The sequence below is a fragment of the Apodemus sylvaticus genome, chromosome 1 (assembly GCF_947179515.1).
Source record: "Apodemus sylvaticus chromosome 1, mApoSyl1.1, whole genome shotgun sequence".
Taxonomy (NCBI): Eukaryota; Metazoa; Chordata; class Mammalia; order Rodentia; family Muridae; genus Apodemus; species Apodemus sylvaticus.
This window is the reverse complement of record NC_067472.1, coordinates 74,028,809-74,041,401: the sequence shown is the minus strand read 5'-3', so window position 1 is coordinate 74,041,401 and position 12,593 is coordinate 74,028,809. Positions and strand designations below refer to the sequence as shown.

Genomic DNA, 12,593 nt, shown 5'->3' with positions numbered 1-12,593 from the left:
CATGCAGCGTACAATTGTGGGCGGGCGTGAACGCCTTCATGACCTGAGCATACTTGGGAGTTGTAGTTTTCCCTCTGCAGCTCCAGAGACATAACCTCGGCGGCGTGGTGGTTCTAGGAGACTCGGTGTACAGAAAAGAAAAAAAAAAAAAAAAAAACCCGCGGCTTCCCTTTGAGCCGGAACAAGATGACTGCAGAAAATGAGGCAGGCAGTAGATCAGACCAATCAGCTGCCGAGATCGAGCCGTTGGCATTCGAAATAAGCCAATGATAGGCCTGCCCCGGAGCTTCCTCTCCGCCTCCTCCGCCTTGCCTGCGAGTGCTCGGAGGAAAACGGATCGGTAGTTGCTGGTGCAGAAACGTTGCTTAGGCGGACGCGAGGTAGAGGTTCGGGCGAAGGCGGGCGGAGCGGGATCTGTGGCCTGTGGCCGGCGTGTCGATGCACAGGGGTTTCCGGTCGAGGTCCATTGTGTTTTATTTGGGGATCTGCGGGCAAGGAAGGTAGCCAGGCCGGGTGGAGCTCGGCGGAAGCGGGATGGCGGCTGGCCGGATCAAGGCAAACCCGCGCGCTGCGCAGGCGCAGGCCCTCTCCGGCCTCTGTTGCTCCGGTAAGGGACTCAGACTTAGCATTTGTTCTACAGATGACCGGTTCGAACGAATTCAAGCTGAACCAGCCACCTGAGGATGGCATCTCCTCGGTTAAGTTCAGCCCCAACACCTCCCAGTTCCTCCTGGTCTCCTCCTGGGATACGTCTGTGCGCCTCTACGATGTGCCCGCCAATTCCATGAGGCTCAAGTACCAGCACACTGGTGCTGTCCTGGACTGCGCCTTCTACGTAGGTGGATTCAGTTTCTGCTCCTGTACCCTTACTACTGAGATGTCCTAGGCGTTGTCACTAGCATCCCATACTTGATTTGAGTATTCTGACAGTTCATAACTACTTGAATGCTTCCCTTTAGCCTGTCATTGATTGAGCCTACTGCAATGGTTTGTTTTTTATTTCTTCTCTCATGGTAATTTCAGTCTCCCTTTATAAGTTCAGACCTGAGTAAACTTTCTGGACATAGATAATTGTTTGAATTTAGCAACAAGACTTATTTAGCTATCCTTTTAAAAGTAACGAATGCCGTCTAATATTGCCTTCACTCCCAGTGTCAGTCTTGATAAAGCTGCTCTGGATTTGCTTTCTTTTGGAGATCACTTACTTGCATTTTTGTTTGCTTCTGAGTTTCTGTCACACTGGACATAACAATTGGCTGTAGAAATAGCAGTTTTGAAAATGCTTGCTAAAGCGTAGCTTTGAAATGGCTCAAAATTTAAGGGGGGGTGGGGAGTGGGTGGGTAGGTGGGTGGATGTGGTGACCACAACTTTAATCCCAGAGGCAGAAGCAGGCAGATCTCTTGAGTGTCTCGAAAGAAAGAAAAAGAAAAAAAAATTTCAACCAAAATTTTGCTTTGTAGGACCCAACACATGCCTGGAGTGGAGGATTAGATCATCAACTGAAAATGCATGATCTGAATACTGATCAAGGTATCCATGTGGCTACATTTACCAGTTTTTCTTTACTAGTGTGTTCCTGTAGAAATGCTTATTTAAGAAGAGTAGTTGTTTTCAATTCTTAGGTGAGGGTGAAACATGGCTTTGATTTAGACGTTTAAAATTGGAATAAGTTACCACAAATGGAACATGTATTTTGCAGTAAAGAAAGCCCCCTCTGAGCGCTCTCGTAAGTGTTTACTAGAAGCATCATTTAAGCATTTGACCATCACTGTTAGACATCTTAAGCAGTGGACTGGATTCATGATCTGATTTGTCAGGATTTCTTAGAACAATTTGGTATTTTAGGGTGGTATTTTCACAGACTAGAAAAAGTACGTTTTAAAAATGGAGCGTAGTGACCCTGTCACATTTATCTTAGTGATGCCTTTTTTCCTGTTATTCTTAGTAGGAGGATGTATTTCAGTTGGCTGTGTAAAAACATTTCTTACGAGTTTTATGATTTCACTGTGGCAGAATTTGGAATGGAACCCACGATTTGCAAAGCACTCTGAGCTTTGTTTGCCTGCCCTGTAGTGGATATGGGTATGCTAGAGAGAGAGAGAGAGAGAGAGAGAGAGAGAGAGAGAGAGAGAGAGAGAGAGATGATGGGACGTAGGCACGTGGCTGGCGCCTAGAGGCTGGACTGGGACGCATGTCTGAGCTAGATGTGATGCTCTTCCTGGAATCCCAGCACTTGGAAAGGGGAGGCAGGAGGATAAGAAATTGAAGGCTAGCCTTGGCTACATAGCCAGTTTGAGGCCAGCCTAGACTGCATAGGACTCTGTTTCCAGGAGAAAAAGAACGGAAGAGGCCTCTGTACAAAAGTAACTTTGTGTGTAGTACATCCTTGCAAGCAGGCTCCAGTGAGCCTGAGCTCCATTCCTCTTCCTGTTCCTCCTCCTTTTTTTCTGTATGTCACATGGGCTTTGGCACACAGTAGATACTTAGTAGATGTTTATTGGATGAACAAATGATACTTCTTGAAGGTTAAAATTGACAGGAAAGATACTATGTAGCAGAAATTGAACCCTACCATGAGAAGCAAGTGAATTGCCTCAGCCTTCAAATCCTGTAACCATTTCTTACTAGCATTGGTTTAATGGGAAGATAAGTGTTGTCAGGGTACAGGGAACCAGAGATCTCCACTCTTAGTTCACTCAACAAGCATTTCTGAGGCACCTACAATGCACCAAGCATGTACTAGATACAAACAAAGGTATAGTGCTAAATCAGTTTTCTTAAAAAAATCTAGGATCAAGTTAATTATGTGCCATCTTAATACAGTTGGACATTCAAGGCAGCTGTGCTGTGTCCCTGCTAGTGAATTAACTAGCCTGTGCAGCTTGAAGTGAGTTAGAGAGGAAAGGGTAGCTTTTAGTCTTGGAGAGATTGCTCTGCATGCAGACATCTCTTTGGAGTGACCGAGACAAAGAATTCATTTCAGCTGGGTTCACTTAAGGTATCCTGTGAGATTGTAAAGCTAGCTGTGTTGTTTTTATTTTTTCTTTGCAATAGAAAATCTTGTTGGAACTCACGATGCCCCCATCAGATGTGTTGAATACTGTCCAGAAGTGAACGTGATGGTTACTGGAAGTTGGGATCAGACAGTTAAACTGTGGGACCCCAGAACTCCTTGTAATGCTGGGACGTTTTCCCAGCCGGATAAGGTAGGGTTGTTATATGCACCAAAGGTTTGATGGTTGACGAGTATGCCCTTGAATAGGATAAGAATTGGCAGTCTGTTTTAGAAACCTAACTATATAGAAATGCTTTAATGAGAAGGGAATTAACCTTTAAATTTTGGTCATCTTTTTCTGCCAGTTATTGAACTTGGGCTGGAGTGTGGGAGCTTGAGCTCCTTAATCCGAGTATTGCTAAGGCTTCGGGTCCGAGAGGTGACTCCCTCACTGCCTTTTCATACAAGCCATTTACAGAGAGACTGGTTGACTGAAGTTTGGTCTGACACCCCAAACCAGAAGATGGGGTGAAACATGACTCATTTTCAGCTGTGACTTGAGCTTCCATTGGAATTGACAGATGTCGTTTGAAGACGTGTAGTAAATGGAGCTTTTAAACGCCTTTGAATCTAAATTACATTTCTCACAGACCCATAGGTGGGTTTTTACCTTTTTTTCAATCCAGATTGGCAATCTCTACCTTTGAATTATAAGACCATTTACATCTATGATATCTGTAATTTTTTTTTTTGAGAGTTCGAGTATGCCATCCTTAACATCCCCCACACCCCATCAGACTTCTTCGCTCACTCAGGTTCCTGACCTCTCTCATGTGATTGTTTTATACCAGTGCACATGTGTGAACACACACCAGCTACTGACTCCACTTGGCGTTGGCTGTTTATACATGAGTTTATGGTTGACCACTTAGGATTGCATAACCTCCCAGGGGTCTTGTCCCTGGAGAAAACGGAGCCTGCCTCCTGTTTTCTTGGAGCCGTTTAACTTTGGTGTATTCTCATTTCTCAGTCTGTTCATAAACATACATAGGCTGTATCCTCACCTGACTGTTACCAGGTAGTAGTTAATTTAAAAGATGGGTTGTTTTAGCCGTTTCAAGTATTCTTCACTTGAGTCCTTTCCCTAGTGTAAATACACTGTTTGGCCCTGTTGGCCGTCATTACATACGGCAGTGAATCCAAAGAGCCATTATTTTTTTGTCCCGTCACAGTCGAGACTACTCCTGGCAAGACCTTTGTTCAGAATAAAATAATTGCATTGTTTCTAGTTTTGATTTATGGTTGTATGTAGCATGTTAAGAACTGTGATGAATTGCTGACAGAATATCATATAATGGACAGCCACACTGAAGCAAGCTGCTTACTGGTTCAGCGAAGTTCATTATGTCACTTTTTTTAATACTTTCTTTGATAAATGTATATACCCAGTCAGTAGTATGACAGTGGTTTTCCTTGATTTATGATCAGTGCGGATAGAAAGCAGTTTTAGAAGCTGTGTGTCACCTGTATAGTAAAGATTTAAGGTAAAATTCTGGATACAGTTGTGTCACTATAAATTGAACTTTTTCTGGTTTATTTTTTAAGTTTAGTACTTTTCATATATCCTAAATTAATTTTCTTTTTTCTTTTCCTTTTTGGAAGACATTGGCTTTCTGAATAAACATAGTATTCATGTTTGCATATGTAATCATTTAATATTTCAATTTTTAAAATTATTTTTCCCTCAGTTGATTTAGTTGTTAACTTTAAAGTCAGATTGTAGTGGCTGCTGTTGGCATGTTGTGACCTCTTCTGCTTCTTTGGCTGGTGGTCTGAAGTTAACATACACCCGGGTGATTATCACCGATATGGCTTAGTTATTGAGGGCTCAAGGGAAGCCTTGACCATATCCTGGGTCCTCTACATAATAGTAATCCTGCTGGGTTGAAAATCAACAGTAACCTCAGTTGTAGACCTCAAGTCTAGTTTTTTAAAGAAATGACTTATTAGGAAGACATTTTCTGGTGATTTTTCATGAATTTGCTCCCTTTGGTGTCTGGGTAGCATCTTATTTGCGAGTAAACCCACAAATATTCTACTTGCAGGAAATTTATGATTTCTTATAAAAGAATTTTTTTGTGGAAATGTAAATATTGCTGAAAATAGATACTTTCAGAGAATAAAATGCTTTTAGGTTTTTTTTTTCCTCATTCCCTAAAAGCGAGCTTCCCTTTGGAACGTGGAGCCTGATGTGAGAGCCTAAGGTAGCTTTGCTGCATGCATGACAGCTCTCCTTCCTTTCCTTTTGAGTTTGTGCCTTGCAAAGCCGTGAGGCAGCCTGTTGGTGACGCTCCCTTTGCTCTTCCTAGGAAGGCCTTTCCCTCAAGGAAACAGCTGGGAAATGCCATGAGCTTTAGAGTTGCCAAATGAAATCTTTGAAAAACTGGCCTGGTCACAGAAAAAAAAAAATGAAGATTTTTTTTCTTTTACAAAAAGCCAGAAGCTCTCTGAAAGGTGTTTTGACTTTATTGCCCTGTGTCATGTGGGTTTAATAACTTTATCTTAAATGAAGCAAGATATTTTGGGGGAAGTATTCTAATGTTTCATTGTTAGAAGTGTCTACAAGCTTAATTGAATTATATTTTATACTTAGCGAAGTTCTGGGGGTGCTAGTTCATCTGAGTCACTTCACTAAATGTCCAAAATTGACACCTGATCATTTTTTTTTATGGCTTTAGGATTAGGTAGACTGTAGGAGCAAATGTCATCTTCAGGAAGTAGATGATGATGATGATTAAGTTTTGATGCTTCCTAAAAGGTCTACACTCTGTCAGTGTCTGGGGACAGGCTGATTGTGGGAACAGCAGGCCGTCGAGTGCTGGTGTGGGACTTGAGGAACATGGGCTACGTGCAGCAGCGCAGGGAGTCTAGCCTGAAGTACCAGACTCGCTGCATCCGAGCCTTCCCGAACAAGCAGGTACCCACCCCTCCTCACCTCTCCTCACCCCACCCTTCCTCACCCCACCCATCCTCACCCCTCCTCATCCCCACTTGCCTGGAATTTCAAAGTAATGATGACTTTTAGCTTTGTGCTCTATAATCGTTTAAAGACAACTGTATTTGCTTTCTGTAATCTTTTAAAATGGTATGTGCTTTCTGTATCTTTTAAAGACAACTGTAAATTGTGGGAATAAGTTAATCCCACATTTTAGGGAAGATGTTGATGTACCAGAGGACAAGTGCTTTCCATAGATCTTATTGCTGATTTTGAAATGGGATATTTAATGAATATGCAGTTTCAGAGCTCAAACATACTTCAGTTTCCTATCAGCTTAAATTTGGAAATTGAGGCTTACAGAATTTGCTTTTTGTAACATTAGCAGAGTCGTTTCTCTCATGTAACAACAGAGCTTTGATTTTTCTTTTTTAATCTTTTTAAACATAGCAATACTTAGATCAGGCCATGTCTTATATATACTGAGTGAGTCTCCTTCCAACTTCACTAACAAGCTTGCTTTCACTGGCAGTCCTTAATGCTGTCAGGAGAGGCAAGCCCTGGTGGCTTTTTCCTATACATCTAGCATTTAGGAGTCAAGCATTGTGAGTTCAAGGACATGGTAGGCTGTAAAGTGAGACACTGTCCCCAAAATTGCCAGGGCAGTTGGTTGTGACGACAGCTGCTGTAGGGCTTTTTTTGAAAGAGGAAAAGTTCACTTAGGCAGTGGATGTGTTTGGAATGAGGGCCGTCCTGTAGCTGCTGGGAAATCTGAAACAGGAAGTTGGTTCCCTCAGACCTTTGTTGTCTCCCTGAGTCCTGAGTGGGGATTCCTGAAAACAAGGAGCCGTGGTCAATGAAACTTGCAGGCTTAAATGTGATTAAGATATGCTTGCATTACAAAAAAATGTTTTAGGTTTATCTTTGCTTTTATGACGTATGCTTAAAAATAAAATTTTATTAATAAATAAATAAATGGAGACAACTCAGTGGGCAAAAATGCCTGCTGCCAAACCTGATGCCCGAGTTCTATCCCTGGGACCCACGTGGTAGAAGGAGAGAACTGACTCTTGCAAAGTGTCTTCTGACCTACACACACACACACACACACACACACACACACACACACACACACACACACAAATAATAAGTTAAAAATAGACTTTATTGAATTCATTTTCTATAAGCAGTTTTTGGGAATAACTTTTTTTAAACATCTTGACCAAAATGTCAAAAAGCATGCATTTCATATTTGTTGCATTATCGTTTTACAAGCATGTTGTTATCTGAAGAGAAGATGAAGCACTCTTGATGGTTCCTCACACTCTGGTTTAGGCAAGCCTGACTCACTGTAGCAAAAGCAAGAGGTTGGCCAGTGGGGCTGGAACTGGATTACTGGTCCTCCCTCCCAGTGAGGGAAGGCACACTGTTGAGAGCTAAAGACAGAGAGGGGGTATTAGCTGGGAGAACAGATTGCAACTCCCTTCAGGTCTGGAGACAGGATACTAAAATTTAAAAGTTTGTGTTTAGATTTGACAAAACAAGTCATTTTTGGCTGTAGTGTGTTAGGTACTCATAGTGTGGAGAGAGCACGCGAGGGTGGCACCATTTCTCACAAAGCAGGTGAGGTGCCTTGAACTTTTGATGCTCTCAGCTATTTATAAGAGGCATCCTGTCTGTCAGTGCAGCCAGTCCTTTCATTTCTGAAATAGTCTGTCTTTATGGGTTGAGTTGGGGACCTGATGTGCCCTCTGGAAGGCAGGTTTTGCCATCTGGGGCCTGTGCTCTCTTCACAGGGTTATGTGTTGAGCTCTATCGAAGGCAGAGTGGCTGTGGAATACTTGGACCCGAGCCCTGAGGTTCAGAAGAAGAAGTATGCCTTCAAGTGTCACAGGCTAAAGGAGAACAACATTGAGCAGATTTACCCAGTCAACGCCATCTCCTTTCACAACATCCACAATACGTTTGCCACAGGTGACGTGGGGCACCCAGGCTTGAGCTCAGTTTTAAGATTGTGTCCTGTTCATGCTCGGGCAGAATCCTGAGAGGTGGTGGTTTGCTTTGACAGTTTGAAGACTCTGATACAGAGAGCCATTTTAACTGTTTGTATCACTTGTAGGTGGTTCTGATGGATTTGTAAATATTTGGGACCCATTTAACAAAAAGCGCCTGTGCCAGTTCCATCGGTACCCCACCAGCATCGCGTCCCTAGCCTTCAGCAATGACGGAACCACACTGGCAATAGCATCGTCATATATGTATGAAATGGATGACACCGAGCATCCTGAAGATGGTATCTTCATTCGCCAAGTGACAGACGCAGAAACAAAGCCCAAGTGAGTATGCTTCACCTGGATTGAAGCCTTTTCGTGCATTCAACCCAGGACTTATTAATTTTTCTAAATTCATGAATAGCATTGTTGATGCCTGCTCAATATTGCAGCTGACTGTAGGGTTGGAGTTGATTTTATCTTGTTCTCCCAAGCTTTCAATATCCGTAGGTTGATAGACGTCTGATGGATAAAATTGTGCCCAGTTGTTTTGTAGAGAAGAATGTCAAGCCCTCGTTCTTCTTGAATAGGCTCTATTATTTGAATCTGTGGAGTTACCACTACCTCATTGCTTCAAAATTAAGTTGAGGAATTCAAGAATAATTTATTTTAGTAAATTATATTTAAGATATTTAAGAATTTGAATTGCCAAAAAAAATCTTCCTTCTCCAGTGATTGTTTCTGAAATATTTACAGAAGTGAATGGCCTTTGGGTCACACTGGAAACTCAGAGTAATATGGCCTCGCCTAGCTTAGCAAATTTCTTTCCTTTTGACACGTTGTTCAGGAGGTATAGGTGTAGGCCACGGGTTCTAAGTGTTGTCTTCAAGGGCCGGTCTCCATGTTTTGGCGGCAGCAGGACAAAGCCCTTTACCCAGTGACCTCTCCTGGGCTGAGAATGCAGATGCTTAGGCACAGATGACGCCATGCAGTACCTGCCCCTTGGGTCTTGTCCTGTTCCTCACTCTGTTCTCAGGTCCTACAAGGAAATCCTGGGTGAATATTTGTGGGATAAATAAAGGTGTATGGGACTTCTGTAATTTTCTGAAGTCCCCTTGCTAAATTGGTTGGGCCTCTGAAGGAGGAGAGCATTTAACAAGGAGAAATGTTTGTGCTTTTACAGTTTGTAGAGTTTTAGAATGTGGAGCCTGTTGGAAAGGGCTGTGCTTGCATTTGATATTTCTTGTCCTGGCTTGCCATTTTGATTTTTTTTTTTTTTTTTAACTTGTAGGTCACCTTGTTCTTGGCAAAATTTTGTGTTCTTAAATGCCATGTTGATGATAACAAAACAATTGGTTCTTCCCAGTGGTGTGTTCATAACTGTTAATAAAGAAACCAGGGAAATACTAATTTTGATTTTTTTTTTTTTTAAAGAACCTGAAAATAATGGAAAAGAGGGTTTTATTTTATTATTACTGTTTTTAAATGAAAACTTAAGTGCACAGGCTGATTTGATGGTTTGCTTACATTAAAGGTATTTGGGCAAATCAGACTTGAGAGCAGTGACTGCGCTTTTGAGAATCAGTTTTGACCTTGGTTTTTGTTTCTGCTGTGGAAATAAGTGTTTGTAAATAGGAGTTATATAAATCCCTTTGTGTTCTTTCTGTCCATAAATGGCGGAGGAAAAGGCTCTGGAGTCACTGCTTTCTTTGCTGGTGATAGTTGGTAATTCGAAAGCTGCTTCAGACTGCTTCATGAGGAGGTTAATCTACAATTAAACAATATTTCCTCTTGGCCGTCCATTATTTTCTGAAGCAGATGGTTCATCATTTCCTGGACTGCTAAACAAAGCGAGGTTGAGGTTAGACTCGCGGGAATCAGCTAGTGTTCAATCTTATTAGACTGCAGAAGGAAAACTAATAAGAAAAGCTCCTAACATCATCTTGTGACTGTAAACAATTATTTATTAGCAAACAATTGATCCCAGAAGGGCAAATTGTTTGAGTCAGTAATGAGCTGAGAAAAGACAGAGCGTATCTGTGCATTTGGGAAAGTCATTGTAACGTAATTGCAGTACATTTAGACAGGCATCTATCTGGACCTGTTTCTATCTCTAAATGAATTTTTGGAAACATTAATGAGGTTTACATATTTCTCTGACATTTATATAGTTCTCATGCCCATTGCAGTTGTCCAGCCGCTGGTGATTAAAGGTTAAGAAGAAAAAATTATAGTGAGAATGAGATTCATTTAGATGTAATGTCTTGTAGCAGAACACGAACTTAGCTTGGCCTGTTTCAAGTAGTTCCAGTGTTTCTGTTGTCAAACTTGTTATTTTTAATGTGTATTATTTGTAAATGTGCATCTCTGAAAAGGACTTCGACCTTTATGAAGTTTATTTTACCCATAGTGTATGTAAAACAAATTTTTTTGTTACAGAGAAAAGTCTTATTTTTATTTTGTAAGATTTTCAGTGAGAAATTAGTGTGAGGTCTAAGGGCATCTTTGAACTGTGTTTTCTTCATTGCAGGTCCACGTAATCATCTGGTGAATGTGGTTTCTCTGGAGAAGCTTTTGTCTGCTTCGTACAAACAAGTGCTTCCCCTAAGGCCTGCCTGTACCATTGGACACTTGGTCTGGTGTTGTGTGGATTTCTATGTCTCCTGTCATACCCGAAATGTCTCTGTTTCCTGTGATTGTTTGGGCTAGGGAGGCTTTTGTATCCTTGTACAGTAGTCTGACAATTCTCCTGCCCTAAGCCATGGTTGTTTGTGTTTGCTGTCTAAAACTGTTATATTTTTCTGCTGTCTAATAAATCAGATTTGGAACTTTTAAAAGTTGGGTGTTTTTAAACATTTTGGTAATTAGTGTCATTTATTGCATAACAAGGTTTCTCTTAGGCAAAGTACTCTCTGTGAAAGGACATTAAAGGTGATGTGTGACTAAATGTACATGCCTTATTTATTATATCTGATCTTGTACATTGGGGATCAGCTCTGGGTTAAGTAATCCACTTGACTTCGTTCAGCCATTTTTTGCTCATGTTTCTTTGGAGGATCAGTGGGGCCTGTGAGCCAGCTTCCGTCTACAGCTTCCATCAGGATGGGCACAGACTGGCAGCGTCTGCCTGGCTGCTGGCAGTGCCAGTGCCGTAGAACTCATGCATCCCTGTGCTGACCATAGCATCCTCTGCAGACAGAACCAAATGGCAGGTCCCTTTGGACTTAGTTATCAACTGCTACATCAGAGTGAAGCCCTTGGGATGATAAATGGTGTAACAGCCAGGAAGGAGCTGCTGGTGGGATTGGTTCTCTGGTGTGGGTGTATGCTTTTTAAAGTCATAACCACTTGATTGAGAGTGGAGCATACATTTCAAACATTGTATAACTTAGAATGGGCCATTGTTAAAGACCAAATTAAAGCCGTGTTATGGACTTGTGTTTTTTGTGGTATAAGGAAGCTTCTGACGGTTCCAGTTGGCTGTCCCTCTGTCCCTAACTGTGGCTCCTGCGCGCATCCCCTCTTCCCCCACGCCCCTACCCTCCCCATCCCCCAGTGTACTGTCCAGCTCACCCACTCAGTCTGCCTGTTTATTAAAGTTACCTTTGCCACCAGTTTTCTAGGTGTGGTTACCTTGGTATCCTTTTTTTTTTCCTTTTGAGATTCCTTTATTTTTATGTGTTTGGGTGTTTTGTCTATGAATGTCTGTATACCAACAGCATGCAGGATACTCGGAAGCCAGAAGAGGGCATCAAATCCCTTGAAACTAGAGCTAGAGACCCATGTAGGTGCTGGGAATTGAATTCTGGGTCCTCTGGAAGAGCAGTCAGAGACCTTAACCTCCGAGGCATCTCTCCAGTCCAACGGTGACATTTTAATGGCTTGTCCTACCCATCTTGTAAATGTTTCATCACTCTTCCTGCTGACTGCTTCTATTCTCAGCTTCCTTTGGCCGAATGTTAACACATCCAGTCCTTTTCCTAAATCCCTGATCTCCTATAGTGATTGATGACTTTGTTGTTTTAGCAGAGGCCAAGGCAGCCTACTAGTATGACAGACAAGTTTGGTCAAATTTGCCCTTTGTGTATGTGGGGTATCTGTGTGTGTGTGTGTGTCCATCCGTCTGTCCGTCCGTCCCCTATGTTTAGTTCTGGTTAGGGTGTCTTGATGCCATTGAACAGTAAATACATTGTCACTTCTAATTTTCAGAAACTGCTCAATGCCTTGCAAAATTAAACAACAAAAAAAGTGTGGTGGTGCACGCCTTCAGTCCCAGCACTTGGGAGGCAGAGGCAGGCGGATTTCTGAGTTCGAGGCCAGTCTGCTCTACAGAGTGAGTTCCAGGATAGCCAGGGCTATACAGAGAAACCTTGTCTCAAAAAAAACCAAAAAATAAATAAAAGTGACACTTGTAATGTCCATTTGAGTCGCATAGTGTTTCCCATTCTCAGTGGTATGTAGTCATGGAAGGGATGATTTAGAGCGTTGGAGGGACTACCCTTCACTTGGAATCCTGGTAATAAATGTGTGGTACTGAGGCCCACTACGGATCATCCCCGTCCCCAGGGAAATAAGGCTTTGGTTTAAGGACAGGCTGGACTATTTGAGGGC

General features: G+C 42.2%; 1 protein-coding gene across 1 annotated transcript; it reads left to right on the top strand.

Annotated features, from left to right (window-relative positions):
- The first annotated feature begins 266 nt into the window (after window positions 1-266).
- On the top strand, window positions 267-10,819 carry Bub3 (BUB3 mitotic checkpoint protein). The gene is made up of 8 exons (XM_052196875.1): window positions 267-380; window positions 641-835; window positions 1,462-1,531; window positions 3,056-3,207; window positions 5,815-5,973; window positions 7,788-7,965; window positions 8,111-8,327; window positions 10,513-10,819. Exons 2-8 carry the CDS (start codon window positions 641-643, stop codon window positions 10,520-10,522), a joined length of 981 nt encoding a protein of 326 aa, XP_052052835.1. The 5' UTR covers window positions 267-380; the 3' UTR covers window positions 10,523-10,819.
- The last annotated feature ends 1,774 nt before the right edge of the window (window positions 10,820-12,593 follow it).

Coding starts and splice junctions, on each gene's coding strand:
- Bub3 (XM_052196875.1), top strand. CDS start 641: ATGACCGGTTCGAACGAATTCAAGCTGAACCAGCCACCTGAGGATGGC. Junction 3,208..5,814: donor CGTTTTCCCAGCCGGATAAG/GTAGGGTTGTTA, acceptor GCTTCCTAAAAG/GTCTACACTCTGTCAGTGTC. Junction 5,974..7,787: donor GAGCCTTCCCGAACAAGCAG/GTACCCACCCCT, acceptor CTCTCTTCACAG/GGTTATGTGTTGAGCTCTAT.